The following is a 26,897-nucleotide window of genomic DNA, read 5'->3' on the forward strand; positions in this document are numbered from 1 at the left end:
TATGTGACATTATTGTTTGAACTCCATAGAGGCTGCATGTACATAACGACTACATTGTGGTAACAGTTCATTTGTTTGACGGCTCACAGGTAATCCAGCAGCATTAGATATTCAGCAAGGAAGTAAAGGAGCATTTGGAAATGTCATTGTGACGTGATCATTTCTGGAATTGAGAGAGCTGCACTGACAAGCCAGGTTACAATTTGTGGAGTTTTTTTATAACGTTATTGTCCAATGGCGATACTCAACTAACAATCAGGTGACACAGCACATATTTACGCAAGTTGTTGCTCTAATCATGACCACATTTTTATTCAAATCTGACCGTGATCATAAAATTAGCCTCTTGACCCAGACACTGAATATCATTCGGCTGATTATACTGACACTAATGTATTGCCTTAAAGGGACAGTGTGTAGGATTTGGCGGCATCTAGTGGTGTGGTTGCAGATTTCAACCAACTGAGTACCCCTCTGCTCACTCCTCCCTTTCCAAGACTGCGGTAATGTGAGCCGCAGAGTGCAAAACCGTGGTAACGCCGTTCCCCTCGCCCATTCTTACCGTAATAACACAACTTTAGGAGAAACAGAAGTCGGACGGCGGCTGGCGGTAACACGGTTTTGCACTCTGCAGCTCACGTTACCGCAGTTTCACAAAGTGTGTCAGAGAACTACGGTGGCCTTCACGTAACGTAAAAACGCGAACTCTATAGTCAGAGTTCGGTTTGTCCATTTTGGGCTACTGTAGAAACATGGCGGAGCAACATGGCGGACTCCGTGAAGAGGACCCGCTCCCTATGTAGATATGAAGGACTCATTCTAAGCTAACGAAAACAACATGATTCCTATTTTTAGGTGATTATACACTAATGAAAACATAGGAATATTATATTCCATTTCTGCTAATAGATCCCCCAAAATGATACACACTGTTCCTTTAAACTCGGAAGAGTACTTACAGACAGCATCGAGGATTATGCGACAACACACGATACAAGGCTCAGTATAGCTACAATGGAAAACTGCTATTATTCATTATTAAAAGAGCAGCACAAACGTGTCTGTGATAACAACAGACAGTAATCTTGGCTGCTGTTTTTAATGCTGAGGGAGACTTGTTAATGCACACAAATTCACATTAAAGTGTCTGAGGTCAAAGGTCAAAAGAATACCCTGAATTATGGTCATTACTTCATATACATTACAATAACTGTGTGTGAAACATAGTCCACGTTTCTATTTGTTACCTGATAGTTTGTAGTATCCACATTGGACTAACCCAAGTGAAAATCTAAACTGAAAATGCAGCTGGACCTCTTGTGATTTCAAGTCAAACCAACTCTAAACATGTTTTTTACAGTGTTTGACGAACTCGGTATATGACTACTCGACTCTTCCCATGACCACAAGAAAAACAGTAACAGTATTGACAACAATACATCGGTCATAATTGCTAGAGCGTTTTTATAAGATAGTCAAGTGACGATGTTGATAAAAAAAAAGGTGGGAAACGAGAGCGGGATTTTGTGCCTGCGCAAAACAAAAAAAAAGCTGTATGTGGGCACAAGAAAACGTGTGTGTATTTTAGAGTGGAAAAACCAAACCTTCCTCTCTGTTTGTAATTCGTGTCATATATGGCGGCAACACAGCCAGATAATGCAGTGGAAATAGTGTCTTAATCTAACAGTGCTGTCATTTCAATGACTGAAGCTCCCATTGCTTGCGGTTATAAGTTCAGAAAGCTGCTTAGCAACATCTACAAGTCCGGCCACGAAGCAGAGGGATATGGGAAATATTGCTTTGCAACACATTCAGTCACAGTTAAAAGGAAAAAATAATAAGATCAGTGAAGATAAATGCACAATCACATAGGACTGCACTGCTCTCTGCTGGTATAAACTATGCCCAGACCTTTATCAGTGATGTCATAGCAGGTGCTTTAGAGAAATACCCTGTTTAAACATCGCTGATGTGGAACCCACAGAGAGCAGGACAGCAGCGGTTTTCTACCCTGTTTGATTCACCATTGGTTAACCCTCTGTGCTGTCACAATATATAAGGCTTTGCTGCCACCTAGTGGACAATAACGCAGCCTGCGAGGTTCAACCAAACATACCAATGTATAAGACACATTCTGGGTGGATTTACACGAGCTGCACCTGTGCATGTTGCCGATAAAGATCACGTTATTTTTGCTCTTGAGTAAACCCACCCTTTTGTCACCTCGTGTAAATGTTTGGTGCTGTAGCAGACAGCACCCCCAGCACAGATCACACTATTACACATGGTGCGGACCACCTGTACCAGCTGCTATCGTCGTCTATGTGTATGTTATAAGCTCAGGCATTTTCTCTGTGATGCTTTTTTTTGCTTTGGCATGACGAATGTGTGAAAGACAGCTCGTGTTGACACAGGAACGCAGCATAAACTGAAATCCTGAGCTAAAAAAGTTGGCAACGTCGGACACAAAGGCAACAATAGCAGGACAGTTCCATGCTTTCAGTGCGTGTGTGTGTGTGCATGTTAAGACTCAGCATGTGTGGGGCTAGTATGGATATCGTATTAATGTTAGTCTAGTCTAAAATAAGCTGTTATAATGGCTTCTTTACCGCGTTGTGACTAAACATGCAAGCGCGCATGAGGGTGTGAGTGTGCGTTTGTGTAAGACATCATGGGCACAAAGTTCTCTTGGCACACCTGAAGCGGCTGAGGACACACTTTTTGACACACTCTGAGATAATAAAACACAGTATATAAATATCCAGTCACGACACACATGAGTGAAATACACTTGTCTGTTTAAAATAAATAAATAAATAAATAAATAAACTTGAAAGCAAGTATAACTGGGTCCAAAGTACCCTACGCAATTCAGAACCAGAGGCTCGCCCATGAAAGCTCGTTGGGAAGCCAAGAGCATTGTTTTACAAAAATAAAAAAGAAACACTTTATCATAATCATCATTTATAAATGGTAAATTGATGGTCAATAAGTGATGATATAATTTGTTATTTTAAGTTATTATTAATCCTTACTTGTGTGTATATATATATATATATACATATATATATATATATGTATATATATATATATATACATATATATATATATATATATATACATATATATATATATATATATATATATATATATATATAAATAATCCTTAATAATCTTAATCCTTGCTTTTATACAGTGTGTATATATAAATATACACACTGTATAAAAGCAAGGATTAAGATATTATTTGTAAACCTTAAAGAAATTATTTCTATATCTATAAACATTACATAGATAGGTATTTGTAACACAAATTAATTAGGTTAATACATATTTTATAAAGAATCTATAAACAATATTTAGATATATAGTTAACATTTGTCTGGTCCATCTATCTAGGTAATATTTATAGATATAATTTTATAAAGGTTTCTTAAAGGTTTACAAACCATTTGGTAATCACTAACAAATATTTAATATAGTATATAAAATAGTATAATGTGTGCAACAATAAACAGATTATAGTTTAATGATGTAATCAGAATGTAATTGTTATAGTCTCTTATCAGCTATGATTTTATTAAATATATTTTATTTCTTAAATATACATTTTTGAATTTATAAACTAATTATTTCACATTACACAAAGTAATGTGAAATAAAAGAATTTTAAGTATTACCAAAAAATTAGTAAACATTATTAATAAATTATAATTTCATCATTTGTTAACAGTAAAATAACAATTAACTGAGTTTAATTAACTATCAATTTACCATTTATAAATTATATAAGAGTTACCAAATAAAAAAACAAATAATAATACAAAATAACAGCTAAGACATGGGATATTTCTGAAGCTTACAAAGGCATTTGGATTTTAGACATCACTTAAACAACCTGAAATAATGTCTACTCAAGTATGCAGATGATATAAAAGTAAGAAATTACAGACTGGATTGTATTTAGATAGAAATTTAAGTGGCTATATGAACAAAAATACATACAAGTAACGAACGGAGTGATTGAAAATGTGCGAAAGCAACTCAGTCAAATGAACACAGAAGTGTGGTCAGTGCTTTTTTAGTGCTTCTTTTTGTTTTAGGGACATTAATGGAGACAATTTTTATCCACAAGTCAAGAGACTGAGATAATGATAAATAGCTGTAAAAATAATTGTCCTTTAATCTCACATTTTCTCCCATTCAGCGGCTGTTTAAACGTCAATTTCCAGTTGTCCAGTCATATAGAAACACTTGTCCTTGTTGCTGTTTATTTTCTGTCTTCCGTTATAATTATTCCGTCCATTCGTTTCCTTGTGCCCACTTTCAGCTTGATGTCCTCCCAAAGCTACCAAAGCTCCGTGAGCCAGAATCGATGTGTGTGAATGTGTGTCAGAGTGTGTGTCCCGTACACCAAACCAGGTCAGCGCTCGTCAGCGCTCTATTTTATCCTTCCAGAAAAGTTTCATTGAAAGTTCCCTGCTGTCTCTGCTGAATCCAGGCTGTTAGTTTCGGTAATCCATATTTGTGTGTACGCTCACTAACAAGTCCGTCATCTCTATCATTTATGCAGTGCATCATTTTTGCTCTATTGTCAGGAAACTCCTGACGTAAGAGATTGCTCTTCGTTCTTTAAGTGTGCTTTTCAGTGAGCGGATAGAGAACGAGGGAGACCCTTCCAACGTTGCAGAGTGGCTGAAGTTGACCTCTGAAGAGCACTAGTATGCAGGAAAGGTTAAGAAATGTTCAGCTAACTACTCTAACTGCTTCTTGCTACTGTAGCAGGTTTAGTGTGCTTTGTAAAATATATATTATGCACTGATGGTTGTGTCGTCTGTGCCAATCGTCTCTCCCTGGACTGATCCTCCACGAAAACACACCAACTCACGAAGTAGGACATCCCTGTGGATTCTTGTCTGTGCCCTTGTCTACATCTGTCTAAAGTATCACTGCTTTTTTGGCACTGCATTTTGCAATGGCAAAAAAAATATTTGCTACATCTCTATTAGTAGCTCCTGCACAATAGCTGTTATTAAGTTACATGCATCTCTATGCCAGCTATACTCTTACACGTTTTACAGTGAGGCGATGTTTCAGAGAGCAGGGTTACTTATTTTGCAGGTGATTCTTCAAGAGGAGGAGGTAGCAGCGTGGCAAAAATCTATCTTCTATCACAGGGCAGGGCATTATTGATTATTGGGATCATATGGTTGGTTTTATTTTAACATTGTAAGTTCTCATCAGCGATTTTGTTCACTGCAAAAAGCAATCAAAAGTCAGATTTTTTTTCTTTTCTTTATGAGGAGAACGCCAGCTGAGCTCGTCTGCTCAAGTTTTACTTCCCATGCAGTCCGATATTTTGGACATAAATGAGATAAAGAGGTGGTTTTTCATGCCTAAAACACATACAGTATTGTGATATATAGTATATTGATATTGGTGGAAGGTTTATTGGTTACTGTTTATTTTTTCTTCATATTGCGCAAGGTTATCTTTGGGTACAAATGTTTAAAACTAGACTACACAGGCATAATTGGTGGAAATTCGCTAAAAATGTTACTCTTATTTTGTATGAAAATCACTCCCTGTTTTAACAACCTTTTCTTTGAAAAGGCCAATTTTGTCTTTTGCTCCACTACGCATTGGGTAATTTCACTGATCAAAGTGCCCACATTTTTTGTTCATTCTTTTTCGAGAGGTCATAAAATAAACTTCATATATCTGGTTCAGAAAATCTGATCCTGGAAAAGAAACCTCCGACGAGAGGAGATGTGATATGTGGCGTGAGCGAGAGATGAAATCTGATCTGAGGAGCAGAGAGAGGTGTAACCACCACTTTAAAAAAAGAGGAAAAGGGAGGAGCGGAAGTGAGAGAAGATGGCAGAGGAATAGAGGAGGGAGAAGTTAACGATGGATGAATCTATTTTGGTGCAACGCCCTCTCACTTACAACACATCATGTGCTAATTGTATAAAAATAAGATGAGATAGATGACACAGATGTGTTGATCAGAATTACACCTCTGCACTTGTAACTTATGGTTGTCAGTGCAGAGAGAGGTGAGGAAGGAAAGAAGGAGAACAGAAGAGGTGACAAAATGGAGGGGAGGAGAGCAGAGAAGGAGAAAAGAGGAGCCGAGAAGCGGAGGAAGGAAGCAATCGAGTTTTTTTTCTATCAGCTCCATATCAGTAATGGATAGAGAGTGGTGCGGAAGCTAATGGTGAAGTGAGGAGTAAGACGGAGAGAGGGAGGGAGGAAATCAATGTCGCTCCTCTTTTATTATACTGTTACGGTTGCTGGCCACATGCTGTGTGAAGTTGTAGAGTAAATCTGAGAGAGACCTCGTCGGTAGCTGTTTGAAAACTATTTGAATGTTATTTGATTAGATAATGTCAGGATTGCTGCTCAGAGGCTGTTTGGTCTCTGTGATAAAAATCCTGTATTTTCTCTCCTCCTCTTGAGTTTAATCTTTTTTGGAAAACAAGATTTAGGGTAATCTGGGCGGTCAGTTTTCTATTCTACTTGGATTTTCTACTCTCCTTCCTTGCCATTTTTTTTTTTTAATACATTTTACCTTGCCAAAAGCATCGTTTCTCTACTTCTCTACATTGCATTTTGTAATCCTTTGTGATCTCATCTGCTTCTTCTCTCAACTGAAATATTTAGGATCTCCTCTTTCTGCATTTCATCTTGTTAATGAGCCATTGTTTTTAGTTCGCCTATTTTGATTTTAGCAAAGCTTCGAGCCTTCGAAATACCCTTTTTTGCAACCCCTCTGCTTCTGCTTCGTTTTGGAAAAAATACCCACTACCACTCAGCTGGTTTGGAGTCTCTCCGCCTGCTCTCCGATCTGCTATCTTTAGACTTGTTACTCCTCCCCCTCCTGTTCTTGCATAGATATATCTGGAAATAGACATTCCCATGTTTTCAGTCTTCCAGTTCCTCCTAAGTATTCGATCGGTCCCTCAATCTCTCTCTCTCTCTCTCTCTCTCTCTCTCTCTCTCACGATCTCTCTCTCACAATCTCTATCTGTGTAGCAAAAACTACAATTTTATGGATTTTCTTGCCTTCGCTCATATTCTCAGACTTCCTATCATCTCCTTCTGAGCCAGTGTGTTTTCTGGCTTTTTTACAGTATGCACTCGCCCACTTCTTATTCTCTTTTCCCTTTCGACTCCATCATACGTCTATCCATCACCACCGCTACCCCTCTGTCTGTCACACTGCTGTTCTTACCTCTTATGCTTTGTTCTGACTGAATCCTTTCTTCTTTCTGCCATCTACCAACTCTTTACTTTCAGCCTCATTCTGCTCTCATTTCATTCATTCTTCATGTCCGCCATTATCTCATTTTCCCTCCTCTACTTCCTCTCTGATCCACTCTTGTCTTTGTGTTCTTTCATCTCCCTCGGCCTCAGCCCAGACTGTCTTGCTCTCAGCGTGTTTATTTTGTCTGATCGTCACATGTCGTCTCCGGCGTGGCAGCTCTCCTCTCCGTGTATAATGAGGACGGGGAAGAAGAATGCGTCCTGGTAGGATGGAGGACGGTCCCTCCCTGCCCCGTCGCCCTCCCTCGCCTCGACTCCCCCTCCTCCGCTGTCTTGCTCTGCTTCTTCATCCCTCTCTCTTCCCTGTTCCCTTCTCCTCACCTCCTCCTCCTCCTGCTCCTCTTCCTCGTCGTCGTCCCCTTCTCCTTCTAGCACTCCTCTGGTCTCTTCGTTGTCCTGCCTTGAACCTAAACCAAGGAATCCTCCACCTCCACCTCCACCTCCTCCGCCTCCACTACCTCCCCCGCCTCCGCCTCCTCCTGCACTTCCTCCTCCATCTTCCCTACTTCCTCCCAGCCCTCCTCCCATGCTTCTTGAATGAAACAGGCTGTTCTGGCGCCCTCCTCCGAGTCTCCCTAGAGAGAATCCGCTCCGACTGAGCACCAACCTTCCTCCTATACCCCCGCCTCCCTGCCCCACGGCCCTGATCCCTGCCACGGTAGCGTTCAGGAGGGCTGTGGTTCCCATGGGGGCCCTCAGCCTGGAAGGAAGACTTGAACTTGACGTGGTCCTCCGGCACCGGGGGCAGCTCTGGAGGAGGTAAGCCGAGTTGAATACAACAGGCAGAGCTAGAGGAGGCGGGTTGGGCCCCTGGCTGGGGGTGGAGCTTGTCGGCCCAGAGATGGGCGTAGAGGCGGTGGGGTTTGTCCCCCCACTCATGTCCAAGTCCATAAGGAGGGCTTCAGAGTAGCTCGGGACCATCTGTTGGTTACAGCGGATGTGCCACTCCAATTCTGTCATGTCCACCGTGTTGACCCGAGAGATGGCTCTGTAACTCGTCCCACTTAGACCAATCCCAGGGTGGATCCCATTCTCAGTCCCTCCTTCAACCCCGTCCCCTCTTCCTCCTCCACCCGGACCTCCTCCGCCGCCGTCCTCGTCCTCCCCGAACAGCTTCTCTACATGGTAGTGGACGTACGCCGTGCGATATTCTGACACGACCCGCAGCGGCCACGACAGGAGGAAAGCGGAAGCCAGCCAGAACACCCTGTGCCTGGAGAACCAGGGCTGGTGAAGGGGATCTGGGAACGCCAGGATGTGTTCGCGGAAATCCACGTTCTTCAGGTGCATTCCCTCCCTCGCCTCCATGTAGTCGTCAAGGCCCTCGTTCTCCCCGAAGAAGCGCGCTCGCTTGGAAAAACAGAAAGAGAATATTCAATTCAATTTAATACCACTTTAATAATCCACGAAGGCAATTTGACAAGACAGACATTTACAAGCAAATGAGCTGTTTAAGACTATGTTTGGCTGATGGTGTAATTGTTTTTTTAAATAAAAATAAAATATATAAAAGTCATAATAAAATAACGTTAAAAATAAATGAATAAGGAAAGAGGCATTTAAGTGAGGATAATTCCAGAACCAGGGAAACAGGTCAAAATGCTATATTGTTGATTACATAAAGTCAGCTCCCAGATATAACATGATACACGTTGCCAAAACACTTAGAAACACAAGAACAGCACAGACCGACCAAGGTGAGTTACACAAGCAACATTTTCTCTCTCTCCCTAAGACTCCACTAATATGTAAGACTTTGAACCAAAACAATTGAGCATTACTTCCAAAGCCAAGGAGTCTATCTTAAACTAACAACATTAGTTTATTCTGTTAAACGTGTGTGTGAAATTGTCATGATTAGCATATGAATTCTTGAGTTATGGCCGAAAATGTGTTTTCTGAGGTCAGAGTGACCTTTGACCTTTGACAACCAACATGGATCATCAGCTGGTGAGGAGGCAAACTTTTTGCCTGCCATCAATTGTACATTTAAGGACCCTTTTTACAGAGTTCTCATAAAAAAATTAGTCGGCTATAAACATTAAAAAGTCAGCTGCTGGCTACAGCTCATTCTACCAGCGACAGTTGTCATTTCAGACGGCTAAATCGATGGTTGCCGGTTAGAAATAAGAAGCCTGCTTTTGTCTATCTCTGTCTAAAATCAAGGACTGATTGTTTCAAAAATGGTAAATCTGCCATCGTTATCATTGTAAACTGCATATGTGCAGTGACTAGAAAGCTTGAACATGTAGCTGAGGGGGCAAACAATCAATTGGAAGATAACACATTGTGCTCTGGAAACTTGGGTTGGGCATCGGTACTTATTTTTTCACATTTTATAGATTAAATTGATTGAACAGAACAGAATTCACTATATAAGATGTTATTTTCTTATATCAGATCTTACCTGGGTGAGGTAGGCAGCCTCAGCACGTGCACTGGAGAAACTAAAGAGCACAAACATAGGTTAATAACTTGCTTCCCCTCTCCCCTCCCCCTCAACATAATAACCTTCCCCAACATGTCTTTTGCCCAGTTGTGGTTAGTGGTGGGTGTCTAACCTGAAACACTTGGTGAAACGGAGGCGAACAGCAGGGTGGAGCTGCAGGTCCAGCAGCTCCTTTGATACGTCTTTGACACCGTAGCGGGCGTAGTCAAACTCTGAGCTGGAGGCATGAGTGTTCACCCGCTCGTGGTAGACCTGAGGAAGGAAGGAGATGGAGAGGGAAGAGTGTGATGGAGGGGAAATGGGAGAGGAGGAAGGAGAACAGATGGGGTGTTAGAATAATATTTTTCTTCTTACTGCACACAGCTGTTTGCACACAGCCCCGCAATAGTTCATTATGAGAAATCAAGATTTGCATAGCAGTTATTTTAAAAGTTTACGAAATTAGTAGCTATGAACAATATAAATACAAACGAGTAAATATGAGAGAAAGTGTTAGTATGTTTGTTATGAAGAGTTCCCCTCACCTGTGTGGTCGTGTATGCATCTCCGTTGCGGTATCTCGTCACCTGTCTGGTCCTCCTCACGTAGTGATAACTGATGGCCTTCCACCAAATGCAGGGCGTGGCCTGCTGAAGCCTCTGCACACGCTCGAACACTTCCTGCGTCAAAGAATGAAGGAATAATGAAATCATTTCATTGATGTCACATCTAAATGTAAGTTTCTACACATGACTTTTGAAAAAAACATGTATTCTGTAGCCATTTTTGTAAAGATTTCCTTCTAAACAAACTTTATAAAAACGAGGACAAACAATCTAAAACATAAAGATGCAACATTGCCTGAGCACTTTTTGGTACAAGCAGAACAATTAAGTTCCTATTGTTTGCATACAGCATAGCAAAGTCTGTGCAATCTGGTGAAAGTCAGGCCCTGCCAAGGTCTGTTTATGATTATTATTTTTTTTAATCGGTTATGTTCCCCTGATAGTCTGGACTAACGTAAAAAATATTTTGTTTTTGGCAGTGGCAGAGTGCTATGATGAACAGTAACTACTGTGCTTTTTGGAGCAATGTGCTCCTGGAATTCCTGATAATAGACAGAGCAGACCAGAATAGACAAAAGACAGACTGATGGCCCCAGGTCAGCTCATTTCCATATGAGTGGATTATTATTATATGTTATTTTAGGAAAGCAGGAAATTGAGAATGTTCTCTCTTCGTGAAATGTTAAAGAGGACCTATATAATATAATTTTTAGATGCTTACTAGTATTTTGGGTTTCTACTAGAACATGTTTACATGCTATAATATTAAAAAAAACTCTTTATTTTTCTCATAACAGCTGTGCTGCAGCACCTCTTTTCACTCTCTGTCTGAAACGCTCTGTCTGAGCTCCTGCCCCGCCCTCCTGAAAAGCCCACTCTGCTCTGATTGGTCAGCTGGCCCACTCTGTTGTGATTGGTCAACCTAACCAAACTCTTCTGACTCCGCTCCAGCTCCGCTCTAACTAGCTTTGTTTAAGGGCGTGCCAAACTAGCCGCTAGGCAGGTATTATGCAGATGTGTTTCTTGGTGACATCACCACCTAACAGAAGAAAAGGCGGGACTTCAAACGAGGCGTTTCAGGCAGTTTAGGAGCATTGTTTCTGTGGGGGAGAGTAACTCCCTTTGGCGTGGACTTTGGGCTTTGTGACTTTGCAGACCTTTTACATGCATAAAAAAACTATATAACACACTAACGGAAAGGGGAAGAGCATAATAGGTCCACTTTAAAATTTCTGACTAAACTGCATGAAACTTATCCCGTATTTCTCCTGAACAGCAACTGTCTGTGCAGACATTTAATACATACATTTTATACATTACAATAATTTTATTTATTTTACTTCATTATTTAAAAGCATTTCACTGACACTATTATATTGAACAAATTTCAATGAGTAAAAAGATTCTGCTGTTTAGCTCAAGGTCACAGACCCATTCCGAAACTCCTATTGCAGCAGTAGACTACACAGTCTGTTGGTTTCAGGTGTTTTTTTTAAGATATTAGATGCTAAAACTGTTTTTCACACCAACCTGGAATTCAGCATGAGCCAACATGGCCGTCTTGGAGAAGCAGTGCCAGCACTCCACCAGATAAACCACATACAGCATTGCCAGGAAGGCCAGGGGGATGTAGACGTAGCCGCTGGAGCACGGGCTCTCCAGGTGCAGGATGTCATTGTAGTAGGCGGCCGAGGTGGCGTCGTCGTCAGCACCGAGAGGTACGGAGGAGGAGGAGCCGAGGACGGGCACGCGACAGAGGGCGCACCAGGCGAGCGTGGCGAAGCAGCCGTACATAAGGAGGGTCAGGAGGAGGCACTTCCAATGGGACTCCCGACACAGGGAGGAGGCCAGAGACTGTTGGACCGGCCGTTGCTGTGGAGACAAAGGGAGAGGAGAGGATGGATGTTAAGATGCTGCTGACCGCACACTGAGGTAACCATTAATAAATATACAATGAAAAATTTTAAAGTTTAAACGGACACTCCACCAAATGACATTTAAGTCAATCTACTATACTGTATATCTCAGCAACCGTTGGATGGATTGCCATAACATTTTGCACAGACAATCATGGTCGTAATGACTTTGGTGATCCCCCCGATTTCCCCCTATCACCATCACTACTGTAAGGTCAAAATATCCAGTGGTTTATGACCAAATACCTGCATAACTAATGACATTCCCATCATCCTCAGAACTAACTTCCTTAGCACTACTAGGTACTAAGTGTTTTGTATTTAGTGCATAGCAAATGTTAGCATGCTATCACGCTAAACTAAGATGGTAAACATTACACCTGCTTAACATTACCATGTTAGCATCGTCATTGTGAGCATATTATGATGTTAACTTTCAGCTCAAAGTATCACTGTGCTTAAGTACAGCCTCGCAGAGCTGCTGCTAGCATGGATGTAAACTCCTTTAGCGCAACACTAAATCAACAGAGCAGTGGCGGACTCAGGTCTGAGTGGCAGGGGCCAATTTTAGGGCCACCATTGAGGGCACTTCATCACTTTTTCTCTACTGGAAGGGCACCTTAGAGGGCGCTTCATCATGTTTTGTCCATTTAAAGGCACCCTAGAGGGCACTGCATAATGTTTTCTCCACTGGAAGGGCACCCTAGAAGGTACTGTACTTAATCATGTTTTCTCCACTGGAAGGGCACCCTAGAAGGTACTTAATCATGTTTTCTCCATTTAAAGACACCCTGGGTTACTTGGGCACAGGTTATTATTATTACTTTAAATTGTACTTCCAATTAGATTTCTGTTTTAAGCTCTTAATGCCATGATTAAATATCGTTTACAGTCAGTCCTTACTTTTGAGCTACATCTATCCAATCGTAAGGCTATAAGAGATGTGTAACATGTAGCTATTTTAACACTAAAATTAGCCACAAATATGGTGAAACCAGTCTGATCTGTGCCACTAGATTTGACATATTTCTACACTGTCATGCTGACTGACAGTCAGGATTATAATAAATAATACATTATGCCTCACAATGTTAATATTTAATAACGTCTGACAGGTGAAAACGAGTGCAGCTACGGTGGTAATAGAAAATGTTTGTCAAGGAGGCGACACAGATTTTGCGTAGCTTGTGACCCCCTAGTGAGTTTTTAATAATCCTAATCTTCCTGTTTGGTAAACGGGGTTGTATTTCTGAGCAAGTGTGTAGGCTGAGGTCTTGAACAAAGGAGTGCATTAAACTACCCCCATACCCATCATAGGATAAGTGCTGCTGATTAGACACACACACACACACACACACAGTTTATGCCTCTAAGTGCACACTTTGACACAGCCTCACTTGCACTGGGAAGACATCATATTACATTGCACTCAAACATACGCATTAGATACGCAGACATGGGTGGTCTAATGTGCCCCTCTTCTCTCTCGACGTCTCTCTCTCTCTATCCACGCACACGCCATCACACACGTTCTCGGCATTGTAATGCAGCCAGCGGAGAGTACGTGAATAATTTAGATGAGAACGATACTTCTAGACTGTTCTCTAGCAAACAGACTCCACTCCGACATCAGCAGCGTAACGCACTGCTGCTTCAATATATGTGTGTGTGAATGATGAGGGAAGGAGGGAGAGATATAGAGGGGGTTGTACCAAAAAAAGGCTTATGTATTATGTATGTTGTGTGTCATAGAAAACAAGAGGGAAACACAGTTAACACACACCTGTACTGTTTCGTGTGTGTCCTCTCCATGCTGTTACACTCTGGATGCGACAAGGCAAAAGAGCAACAAAGCAGATGACAAAAAAAAAAGATGGGATGATACCAATGTCCTCTCCTCCTCCCAGCCAAGTCTGCCTGTCCTGTCAGCACATCGCCCCCCCCACCCCCTCTTCATCTCTCACTCCTTCAATGCAGCCACAATTTGCTATCCGCTAGCATATTTGGTTGCGACACCCACCCACAGTGCCTTTCATTTTTTTTTTATACTACTGTACGTCAAGGGCAAGTAGTGAAAGGCGGCGTGAAGGGCAGCTACACTCCACCAGTCCATCATCTCTCTGCAAAACCCCCCCAAACATCCCAATGCAACTGATTTTTGTTTGGCTGTTTGCCTTTTCTCTCCACATCCTCCTTCCTTTCCTTACGTAATCTCCATTCTCCTTCCCAGAATCTTCCCTCCCACCTCCTAAGCATTTACTCTCCAATTCCAACCTCAGTCTCTCCTCCCTTTCGTCCTCATCCTCACGTCTCCTCTGTTACATCCTCTCTGAAAGTCTGTCTCTAAGTGGATTGATTGGGCTAAAAGTATAGTGTAGTGTAGAGAGAGAGAGAGGAAGGAGAGAGGGGATGAGGAGCATGAGAGAGAGACAGAGAAACGGTCATGAACTTTTCATGAATGCAAGCATGAAAGGAAGCAAAATGAGAGAGAGAGGGGGGGGGGGGAGACTAAAGAGAAGGCAGCAGTGACAGACTGCACCTTTCTCCAGGGAACTCCGCTGCCAAAATTCATCCTTCTCTTTCCTCTCCCACCCTCCCTCTCTTGTCTGTCTCATTTTGTCTTGCTGGCTCCAATTCTCTCCTGTCCTTTTCCTCTTACCTTGTGCAAATAAATGTTGCCAAAAAAAGGATATTCTAGCTATAAAAAAAGAAAGAACCTGCATGGGTCTCTGCTGACATTTCCATCAAGTCTCAGCTGCAGCTGGTGCGTGCCCAGTGAGAGGAAAATCAGCCCCAAGACAGGAGTCAAATTATTCCTGTATGCACTTATGCCTATCACTATTTGTCAACACGAGCAGTTCTTGCTCCCGAAGGTAAAGACCAGATCTGCTGAAATGCTCTGTCACTGGAGATGCTCATAAACTAGTGGGCCTACAGAGAGATATACCACACAAAGTCTATCCCAGGGTCAACTGTTACTTTGATGTAGCGTACGAGGAAATATCAGCTCTCTTCAACTCTAAAGGATGCTGGCAGTTTACAGTAATAGGACTTTGCTAGATGAGTGAGACTGAGGAGCCATTTTGATTATTGCATAGTAGCTAATACAAGGTCAATAACAATGCACACATACAGCATAATCAAATGGTATAGTAAACAGCAGACTGAGCTGAATTATGGAGCAGAAGCAACTCGGAAATAACAAAAGCTCCCACCAACACGTCCTCTGCCCTTGTACTTGTTATTCTTAGGGATGCCCTGATCTAACCTTTTTTCATCCCGCTACTTCAACTCAGGGAATCTGGGATACTCAAGCTCTCTTTTTCACAAATTTAAAATCTGTATACGTCACTTTGTGGTAGGGGTGTACCAATCCATCGATCTGGAACGATATACTGATTCAATGATCAAATGTCATCGATGCAAAATAAAAACATCAATACATATCATCTTTAAGATACGCCTTTATTTTGAAATTCCCATGGCAAGTCTGTTTCACCGTTTCCATCCAAGGGCAGCTCATTCCTAAACATCCCAACAGTGCTAACGGCATACCTTTAGTTATACTTTCTGCAAGGACGGCTCCATGGTCACAAGCTGACGTGGAATCATGACGAGGAAACGAGACGCGTTAGCGAGCGGTGCTAGCAGCGTAACGTTAGCGAGTGTGCGGTCGGCCAAGAAAGAGAGAGAGAGAGGAGAGAGAGAGAGAGAGAGAGAGAGAGAGAGAGAGAGAGAGAGAGAGAGAGAGAGAGAGAGAGAGTCTGTGATGGTGAGTAGCAGTAACGTTATAGCTGCAGTGTTATATAACATATTACATATATATTTATGTAATAAATGCTACAGCTACTCAAGACTAGGGATGCACCAATACCGGATCGGATATCGGGCCGATACTGACTCAAATAGCTGGATCGGATATCGGTGACAATGAGGCAGATCTATTAAATTTAATTTTATGTTTGTATACTATACACATTATATACTGGAATTTTAATTCTTGTTTACATTTTGACCAATTTGTTGCTGCATTAAAAGGTTTCCTCCTGAATTGTAATTCCTGTTCATTTTGAAGATTTTTTTTCCAAGTTGCTGGTGTACAATTTATTATTTTATTAACAAATTACAATTCACTAAATTCATGTCTATTTATTTGTTACATTTTGTTTTACAAAGTTAGGAAAGCAATGTTTAAGTCAAGCCTGAAGTTGCCTTACACATAAAAGAATGATCCCAGTCACTTCCACACAGTGAGGCATACAGTTTATCAATTAAACACTGGTTTCAGATCGGTACCGGCTGATACCCAAAGCCCAGGTATCGCCATCGGGACTGAAAAAATCAGATCGGTGCATCCTTCCTCAAGACCCAAGCCAAGCTCCTGTGTCTTGCTTGCTACCTGCTGGTTAAAGTGATGGGGATTTTTAGCCCCGAAGATAGCAACAACTTCAGCTTTGGCTCACTTAAGGTGGGCTGTTCCGGCTATTCTAATTTTATTGACAAGCCGCTCACCAGCATTGACCAGCAACCAGACCTCCAACAACAGGAAGTCTATTTTTATTAAAGAGAGGAGATTGTTTTTCAGTGAAATGTCTGGCAGTAATGAAATTGTCAAATCAGGTTTGTGGTAGTGTATCATGAGAAACTGTCTCTTGTAATGCGAGATTTCTATTGCCTCCGCACGGCTCTCAACATGGCAACGGCTGACCCAGCGGCTCACAGCTAACGGTGCCAACAGCGCTAACAGTGCAAACAATGTTAACAGAGCTAATAGTGTTAACCTGGGGGGGAACCGGAGGGTGGGTGCTCTTCCCAACTAGTGACCAATGGGGATGCACTTCGGGCCAAATTAGTAGATTCTAGTGAACCTCCTGGTTCAAAACTCTGCAGCTTTTTTGGTTGTGTCACGATCCTCTTTCCGTTCCAACTGCCTCGGTTGAGCCTTGGCTCTTGTGTCAGGCTGTAACAGATCAAAGGCAAAGCTCACTCCCCTTGAAATCATTATGAAAAGAAATCTATATAGCCTAGTCTGGAGGGTGTCGGCTTTCATTTTTGTCATACTTGAAGTTTAGACCGCCCTTCTTACAAGCTCTTTTGAAGAGGGTTGATACAGGGTGGTACTTACACGACAAATTCTTCATTGATGTTTCATTAATAACTTACAGTGCCTGCATTTGCATAAAAGACACCATTATCTGCTTGGCTGAAAATGCTGATACTTTGACATATTGTCGCTATATATATTCCTAAGCATCCACAGTCACTAGAGGCAGCCGTCTGAAGAAGAGCCCACATAGCTGGCACGGATCCTAGACCACAGGTTTTGTATTTTTTGGACACAGATCACACACAACTTTGTTTTCAGAGAAACATTGCCTAGATCCTGAAGATCCTGTGCGTGCTGTAGTTATTTCCTGCCTCTACTGAAATTGCAATTGACAGAGCTTTTTCATTAATAGGATTTGCTTCAGCCAGTAAATGTCTCCGAATTCAATCATTGTTCTGTAATATGGTCTTGCAGCATTTGCTGTAATATGGTGCTGTAACTGTGCAATTCTGCCACATATTTAGTTACTGGCTTCTTGTACTTATGTGTGCACAGGTCAAATCTCTTATAACTCTTACTATTTCACTCGACTTCAACATTATGCTTCAATAGTAGAACTAGCTAGAATTACACGTTTGTCTCCAGTATGTGAAGCTAATCGTCCCTCCCACCTTACCGACACATAAACACTTTCTAATAAACATAAAATTACATCGGAAAATTCTACATTTCTGCGCTGTGCAGAGATGTTTTTTAATGCATTAAGGTAAGGTGTCTACAGTAGTAGAAAATGTGTATTTCTCTCTCTCTGTCCTCTCTCTGCTCGTACTGATTCAGCTGGTTAGGTGTGACTGGAGCAGCTATAATTAGCCATCCGTGCATGTGGGTGGCAAATGAAGTGAGGAAGTGAGAGCAGGAAAATGTGCTGTTGATGCCTGCAGTACACCGTTGAAAATGATGTAATTTCAATTGGAGGGGGTCATTTAGGAAGTCCGGTTTCTACTACCTATGCTAATATGCTGAAAACATTATTCCTCCATTACAAATGATTTGTTTTAGAGTGTGTTCAATTGAGGCTAATTATTCACCAACACCAATTATCATCAGGTAATGTGTGGGTCACCTATTTCCTAATGAAAAGCAGCAGTCAGCGTACATGTAAGCTTGAATTCATGCCAGTTACATTGCTGTAGATGCCGTTAGAGTGCTCCAGGGATGACGTATTTTTGTAGGCCAACCCGGAAGTTAGCATCGCCCCGCATTCCCTCGACAAAAAGCCAATGAGATTTTTCCATTGGTCTTGGATTGTTGCAGAAAATAAGCTCTGTGGCAAACACACATTTAGAATACTTACACGTTTTGTTCAACAAGATAATCTCCACAAATGAACACCACTTTTATGAAGTGTCAATGCAATTTCCAGAAGTAAACCGTTATAAACAAAATGGTCGCATGGACACAAGTATACACAACGAGGCTGTAAAGGCAGACGAGTCGGCATTATGATGTTTAGTAGTCTCATTTAGCCACTTGTTAGCAACCGCCTTTTTAAAGACACGTAAAAGCTTCAAAATTCACAAGAGGGGTATTTATGATGTATTTTATGTCGTAAACAAAACGTTAAAATCTCTTCAGCTTGTGTTAACCACAGAACTTATTTCAGGCATTTAACTAAAAACCCTTTCAAAAAATCCATTGACTTCCAGACGAGGGAACCAGAAGTGCTGAAATGCTAACTCATTCCCGGGTTTTAGGACTCATTCCTGTAGCACTGTATGGTGACAAGTGGAATAAAGTACCAAAATATCCACAGAAACCTCTCAAACAACTTCTGCAGTACAATCTACCATTCTACTGTCTATCTGTATGATCAGTATTTTCCAAACAGTCATTGTTTTGCATTTTGCAAAAAAGTCTCACTGCTAAGTACTGCTCATTTACATCTCATGACAAAAACTGTACCATAATAAATAAATAAAAAAATTCAAGAGCATATTAAGTGCAATCTGCTACCTTATGAGTGGCAGATGGAAATTAAGTTTGAATTCGTCAGCAATTATTTCAGAACATCTGTAAAGCGGAGTGATATACTTATTGCAACATTGCTATACTGAATATCAGCACTCGTGAAATATCTGTTGTCCAATTAAACTTATGAACTTGGGACGACTTATTTGAATTTTGCTTTGTGTATTAGAGTAAGCAGGGATGTACAACAAGCGTAAACTTGGCGAGTGTTCATTTTGAATAGAGCTGCAATGATCTATCGAATAATTGTCAACTATTAAATTTGAAAAATTAAAATTAAAAAAAAAAGTCAAAATTCTCTGATTCCAGCTTCTTGAATGTGAATATTTTCTGGTTTCTTTCCTTTTCTTTTCAAGTTGTGGACAAAACAAGACATTTGAAGACGTCATCTTGGGCTTTGGGAAACACTTATCGACATTTTTCAACATTTTCTGGCATTTTATAGACCATGCAAATAATAGATTAATGGAGAAAATAATCAACAGATTAATCGACTTTGAAAATAAATCTTAGTTGCAGCCCTGATTCAGCTGTTAATATCATTTGAACATATTCTCCTGAGGAAACCGGTGGTTTACGTAACACGTTTGCTCTTCTGTAATGTTCCATGTCTCGTATCATCCTCTCCTGTTTAGCAATTGAATTTTGTATTATCTCATGGAAGACAAATTTCTCTATTAGTAACCCTAATGGCTGTTCAACACCTTGTTGGCCTGCTTCATGATGCTGTTATGTACCGTTATTATTTTTTATTGCAGCCTGCCTCCAAGCTAGATTTGCTAGCCATTCCCCATTAACAGTGCGTATGCATATATTCATCATAGGTTGGCACGATTCTATAGAAAATTAGGATTTCTTAATCAGAAATGGGTTTCTTCTTTTCTGTCAATGATTCTTAGGGAAGCTATTTTTGTCCAGTGTGTCGAGGCACTGTATAGGACTTCTAGATGTTTGTGTGGCCGAGTGGCAGTTTGGATTTTCTGATCATTTTTAGCTATAATATTCATCATATTGCATTTTGTTCTAATGACATACAGCAGATAGTTGCAAAAGGTATCAGTACCAGCATAACGTTTCTGTCAGAATGAGCGTAGGATACATTTATTTCCTCTTCCATCAATAGATGGTTTTTTTTATTGATTCTGATTTTGTTCGTGATATTATTTTGAAACTTCCATCATGCCTCTCTCACACACATTTGATTTGTGTGATTGATTTGTTTTTCCCTCGCTCTGCCTGTGCACAGTTCAAGATGAATGCAGTATTGTCATTTGTTGACGAAACGTGCAAAGAAATCAGGATCACTTGCTTTTGATGCAACAGACCTCTCGGCTAATGGAAATACGTGCATGGAGGTACGTATGATTGAAAAATGCTATTTTAATATTAATCAAGTGGCTCCACTTCAATTGTGATAATGCTTGCGTGAGAGCGTACATGCATACCCGTGTGGGCCAGAGAGGGAATAAAGTTAAGTGAGACATGAGTGTGCAAATGCTTGAGAGAGGGAGAGTCAAAGATAGAGAGAGGGAAGAGGATGAAGCGCTATGCTCCATGACAGGCAAATCTAAAACAGGAAGGAGACCAGGAGGGCAAGATGAGAGAGAGTAATGGAGGCACAGAACAGATGACTGAATTCATTGCATTACATTGCACTGTCTGCACTGCAGGCATGGATAAAGAAGACAGACGGGAGATGTGGAATAAAGTGAAAGGGATCATTTAACAGGCTTAGAGACTCTACATATACAAGTCTTTAAATTACCAGAAGCCAATTGCTTTATTCTGTCAGTTTTATTAGCCATGAGTCATATACTGTATGTTGTAAAGGAAATTAAAGTAGTCGGACAGTAAAGATATAAAACTCCTCTTACCACTTATAGTCAGTTAAAGAAAATGGGAGTTTCAGGTCACTCTGACAAGATACTTATAGCTCATTAGAGCTAAAACTATTAGTCAATTAATCGACTATTCAGTCGACAAAGAATTAATGGCTGTCAGAATGAAATGCCTAGGATTCGCTGGTTCCACATTTTCAAATGTGAGGATTTGCTGCTTTTGTGATAGCCATTTCTCCCCATTTTCTGACATTTCATAGACAAGAAATTAATTAAATAAAAATAAATATATAAATAGTCTGATTAAACGACAATTAAATGAATAGTTTGCTGCGTCCCTAAAGCTCACTTTTAGAAGATGTTAAGGTGTGACCAAGTTTCTATAGTCTACAGTAGTGGTTCCCAACCTATTTTCCTCAACGCCCCCCCTATTTTTATCTAAGGAAAGCTGAGTCCATATTTTCTGACGTCATCACCCACAATTTACAAATCCTCGAATAAAACCCTCAATTTCAATATGGTGTTTCAGTGTATTAAAAGAGTTATTCTGTTTTTATTAAATCAACTTTCTTTAATGAATATAACTCGTCAGCTAAAAGGCAACGCCAACAAATATGGATATTTCGTTAGATAAAAACATGTTGTGAATTTTGGAAATGATTACATCTATCTTTTTCCAATAAATCTTGACTTTTGGACTTTAAATTATTGGAAATGTTCGGATCACACGAGTCGGAAACAATCCTACGCAGCCACCACTGGGATCACAATAATGTCCCAATTTGGGATCAATAAAGTACATCTATCTATCTACCTATCTAGTTCTACAAATAGTATAATACTAATGTAGCCCAATCTTTGTCTGCAACTTTGCAGATATACCGGGTTTAAACAGAATGTGGCCTACTAAGTAGTAAAAAAATATAACTTTTTAAATAGTTTTATATAAAGACTTTTGTATAAATTATCCAGTAAGTGTTATTATGGTTTTAGTCAAAAATGTTCAAATTTAATTTTGACAACCTCAGAGAAGACAAATCCTGGCACACGCCCTGTTGGCATTGGCACCCCCCTACGGTGGGCCCGGATCCCTGTTTGGGAACCGCTGGCCTACAGAACAGGCACCTAGTGTGACACCAACCCATCACCACTGGTACCTACGTCGTAACACACCCCGCCTTTCTGCTCAAACTGAGTAAACTCCACTGGTATAGATACTGGTCACTTCCTCCATAGCAGTATAACCGCGTCTTTATATCCATTACACCACACGCATACACAGCTCTGCTCTTCCTCTAAGGGTACAGACCGTCATCATGTTGAGTAGTGCAACTGGGAATGGTGTTGTGAGAATCCATGGTTATTTTTTCCTGGCAACTGGCTTACGTGATGTTTTATCATGCATATTCCATTTCCCTTTTTGTTTTATTATAAAGATGACGTGTTCGAATAAATGATGCTGCTTCCTAAGTATTGAAGTGTTAGGCTAGTAGAGGAAGTGGTGAACTGCTTAGGAGAAGAGGTTACATGCTAAAGATGTGTGTGTGTGTGTGTGTGTGTGTGCGCGCGCGTGCGTGCGTGCGTGTGTGTGTGTGTGTGGTGTGGTGTGGAAGCAAGGTGGTATAGTTCGCTGTGCAATACTTGGTATTTTCTGTATAGTATATATTATCTTTTATTCTTCTTGTTTTGATCTTATTGTCTTGTTTTTTATCTTGTTCTCTTGCTGCTGGTCACTGGAAGATACCAAACGTAATTTCGTTGTATGTCTACAATGACAACAAAAGTATCTTGAATCTACCGGAAACTGTCTTTCAAACAGAGGGAGTCAGATTCATGGCGTCAAGGAGGGATGTATGTATAGTCGATGTACTGTTGGGGGAGTTGTGTATAAGAACAGTGTTATCTGCTAAGGAGGTTAGTATATTATGAATAAGTTTGCCAAACATGAAATAAAACACATTGCTGAGTGGGTATATCCTACTACTATAAATAGTGAATCCCTGTAAAACACTGTTTATACTGCTTGGAGGTGTTATTCCATGTTCTCACCATTCCCACTGTGTCAGTGTAATTTTGGCTGAAAGGTGGGTGTGTGTTTGGCTGAACTGTGATGTCACCCTCTGGTGTTTTCAGTGGTGTCAGCTGGTAAATGAACATCTCTCTACTATATGCTGAAAACGACCAAACCATCTCTCATCCCAGGAGGAGGAACAGCGTTTATAGAGACACATCCCATCAATGCTGTGGCTTTATTTCTAGACTAGGGATTTAGAGTTCCCTCCCCTTCTCTCTGTTTACCCAAAAACCACCAAGCCTCCTCCTCATCATCTCCATTCATATTAAAGCCAAGGTCCTGTCTCGTTGTCCTTGCTGTTGTGCAAAAGCATGAAGGACTTTTAGAGGTTTAGACGTTTCTTTTTTATAATGAATGAGCAGGGGGTTGACATACAGTATGTCATACATGATGGGTTGTTTGGCAACGACCAGCAATGACATCAAAATAGATATATGCGCAACTTTAAACTACTCTTTGGCGTATATAAACAACCTTGTGGTGGACAGAACAGAAATGTCCTTACCTGCTCTCGTCCTGACCCTTCCTCCAAGATGGGCTCTTCTGCGGTGGCCGTCTCCTCCTCCGTCTGCATTTTCCCCTCTTTGCCACTCCTTCCTTTCCTTCCTTAGAACCGGGCACAGGCAGCTCCAGCCCCGGTAACGTCCGAAGGCAGGGACCTCCTGCCCGGCGGAGCAGCGAGCTCGGTCACCCCATCCGCCGCGGTAAGTCGGTATCCAGTTTCACGATGGCGGGGCCTGCGGCAAATCAGCATCATCTAGTCCGGATTCAGCGGTACCGTACACACCTCCTGCTTTCTTCCCGTGTCTTCTGTCCAACGGACCGGCTCAGTGCTTCTCTTCTCCTCGCTCCATCTCCATCTCCATCCTGAGCCTCTCCGGTGTCACGGCAGAATAAGCAACCAAAGTCAAAGCCCCGTACGTCCGTCGCCCTCCTCGCCGACACCGTTTTCGCTTCTTGCCTCTCGTGATGCTCGGCGGGTAAAGAGTGTGCGTATGTGCACGTGTGCGCGCGTGACCGACAGCGCGCAGGGGGGAGCCAATAAAAGCTGCTGCAGCTGCACTAAAGAAGGAAGACGCTCGTGAGAACAAACCCTAATAATGAGCGCGTGTTGTTGTGTTGTGTCGGTCGCGAGAAACGTCGAGGATAATAAACGCGAGGAGGCATCGAAATGCAGCGCGAGGGGGACTGTCTGTCGTTATTCCACTTTGTTTTGGCACCTTGCGTCGGGTCTCCGTTGACGTCATATACCAACCCCCATCTATACACCTGAGCACACGCACACAGGCGCGAGTCTCCCCTCTGTGGAGAGAGACACGCGCACACACACTCAGGCATCTAACTCCTGGCGAATTACATATTTATAAAAGATGTCTGGTTTGATTTGGGACAATCACACCAAATATGTATTTACAAAAGCCCAAAACTCACTTGCTACAATTATTTTCATTTTTTTTATTGAACAATTATGTTATTGATAACGATTTTATTTGGAACAGAGGAAATATTAAAATTGTTATCAATTAAATAATTGTAAAATACACATTTGGTGTGTGTGTGTCCTAAAGACATCAAACCAAATATGTATTCACAAAAGCCTAAAATTCACTTTTTACAATTATTTCATTAATAACGATTTTATTTGGAACAGAGGAAAATATAAAAATCCATTAAAATATTTCATTCGTTGTTGAAAAAAAAGGGAGTACAAATTCATTTACATTTTCATTTAGCAGGCGCTTTTGTCCAAAGCGATGTACATCTGAGAATTCGTACAAGTGAGTGTGAGTGAGTGTGGTAGGATGATGATGGGATAACGGCTTGAACGATGTGAAATCTGATGGGAGATTGGTATGTGTATATCCTCACAGAGAAGTGGTGCGATTAAGATGTCCTGAAATTTACAAACAAAAAACTGGTTCAAATATTGTGACTGCTTACCATCCACATGAGACATTTCTGTTTATTTTATTAGTACAAGATACTGACCATCTTTTGCTGACGGCCTGGTCAGACGGGTACTGGGTCAACCGTCCGACTGGTAGGGTGGAAGACAGTTGACGGACCCTGGAGCCTCTCTTCTTGTTGTGTGTACCGGTGCGGTCCTTGAGCCAAATGTCATATAACCTCTCAGACAGGATGGGTGGAATTATTTAAGGACCAACCTCACTGTATGTTTCCTCTATACACTCAGACTTGATGCATCTCACAAAAACTGCACTTTGTCTTCAATTACACATCAATTCATTCACTGTTTCCTTCCTCTGAGGAAATTGCATTATCTCTATTATGTCACCAGTTGTTAACCTGCCTGACCTTTGACCCTCATGTCAGCGCTGAAACAATTTAAAAAGAAGGCTGGAAAATGAGACATGAAGGTATGCTAAGATTTGAGTTCATGAAGTATTTGCACCTTTATATTTATTAAGGACAACGCAAACAGGCTGAATACTGGCTGATTTAAGTCATATCCAAAGACTATAAAGGAAAAATGTTTCTTCAATGGTGAAACACTTCTTGAGGTGTTCAAAGGATATTAGCAGTGACGGGTAGGTAGAGGATGTCTGTCTCAGTGTGGATGATGATATCCTGGGAGATGTACTTATTTTGCTCTACCTCTCCTGCTTGGACTGCACACATGGCGAACAGCTGGACCTGCACTTCAACTTGCAAACCTGCAGCCACCTAGACAGACAACAGGACACTGCATATGTAGATTCTAAACAGCAAAGGGGGAGGTGATAACTTTTCCTAACTGGGTTAAAATGTGTATATTTAGAAATAGCAATAGTACAAAACAATGTATGAATAAATTATAGGTTAACTAGTAAAAAAGCAATCAAATTATTAAAGGGATAGTTTGGGTGTTTTGAAGTGGGGTTGTATGATGTACTCATCCATAGTCAGACGCCCCCAGTTTGGAGAAATAGGCATGAATTAGCAAGCAATGTACTGCTGTGGACGGGGCCAGCAGCAAAGCGTATTTTAGCCACCTAAAAGAAAGGCCCACCTAAAAAAATCAATATCAGTTTAAGTTTAAGCTATATTTAGAATATTTTTGCCGGTTTACCTTGCCGTGGGACAGCCCTTTCCGACGGGGAACTGAAGTCGTTATATCCATCTATGCTCTCGCCAAGGCCACCAGACTTCATTGAAAAAAACTGTTATTTTACCTCGCAGAACACCGGGGTTGCTGGTCTACCGCTGCCTCGATCGGTTAGCTTGTTTGTGATATTGTGTGACTTTGGTTAACCCGAACTAACCAAAGTTACACAATAACACAAACTAACTAAACAATTGAAGCAGCGGTAGACCAGCAACTCCAGTGTGCTGCGAGGTAAAATTACTGTTTTTTTTTTCAATGTATGCTGGTTGCTTTGGCGTGAGCATAGATATCGGCTCCAGTTCCCCATCGTAAAAATATAGACTGTATAGCTGTCTTACAGCAAGGAAAACCGGCAAAAATATTCTAAATATAGCGTACACGTAAACTGATATGTTTTTTTTAAGTGGCAAAAATACATTTTGCTGCTGCCCCCGTCCACAGCAGTACTTTGCTTTGCTCTCGTGCGGTAACTCCCCTCTGCTTCTCCAAACTGGGGGCGTGCCAACAGTCATCCACTGTAGGTAACACACTGACTATGGATAAGTACCTCATACAACCCCACTTC

At 41.3% G+C, this 26,897-nt stretch overlaps 2 protein-coding genes across 9 annotated transcripts in view; both read right to left on the minus strand.

The window, feature by feature from the left end:
* Positions 1-3,781: 3,781 nt before the first annotated feature.
* Positions 3,782-24,622, minus strand: LOC141760226 (transmembrane protein 151A). Its single transcript, XM_074622862.1, has 6 exons — positions 23,732-24,622; positions 11,854-12,195; positions 10,303-10,437; positions 9,891-10,030; positions 9,737-9,776; positions 3,782-8,679 (listed from the first exon to the last, which is right to left on the minus strand). Exons 1-6 carry the CDS (start codon positions 23,798-23,800, stop codon positions 7,462-7,464), a joined length of 1,944 nt encoding a protein of 647 aa, XP_074478963.1. The 5' UTR covers positions 23,801-24,622; the 3' UTR covers positions 3,782-7,461.
* Positions 24,623-24,892: 270 nt separating this feature from the next.
* LOC141760220 (sperm-associated antigen 17-like) overlaps positions 24,893-26,897 on the minus strand; it is a 35,003-nt gene continuing 32,998 nt past the window's right edge. For all 8 annotated transcript variants that reach the window (XM_074622847.1, XM_074622848.1, XM_074622850.1 and 5 more), the window contains 3 exons: positions 25,764-25,911; positions 25,216-25,369; positions 24,893-25,120 (listed from right to left, as the gene is read on the minus strand). In XM_074622847.1, coding sequence (XP_074478948.1) covers positions 25,111-25,120; positions 25,216-25,369; positions 25,764-25,911 — 312 coding nt within the window. In that variant the 3' untranslated portion in view covers positions 24,893-25,110. The remainder of the gene's footprint in view (positions 25,121-25,215; positions 25,370-25,763; positions 25,912-26,897) is intronic.

This window comes from Sebastes fasciatus, chromosome 22, assembly GCF_043250625.1.
Source record: "Sebastes fasciatus isolate fSebFas1 chromosome 22, fSebFas1.pri, whole genome shotgun sequence".
In the NCBI taxonomy this organism is placed as follows: Eukaryota; Metazoa; Chordata; class Actinopteri; order Perciformes; family Sebastidae; genus Sebastes; species Sebastes fasciatus.

Excerpts from the sequence above, each read along its gene's own strand:
- LOC141760226 (XM_074622862.1), bottom strand. The coding sequence starts at position 23,800 with ATGCAGACGGAGGAGGAGACGGCCACCGCAGAAGAGCCCATCTTGGAG. Across the intron at positions 12,196-23,731 it reads AAGGGTCAGGACGAGAGCAG|CAACGGCCGGTCCAACAGTC; the intron begins GTAAGGACATTT and ends TTGTCTCCACAG. Across the intron at positions 8,680-9,736 it reads AGGCTGCCTACCTCACCCAG|CGAGCGCGCTTCTTCGGGGA; the intron begins GTAAGATCTGAT and ends TGTTTTTCCAAG.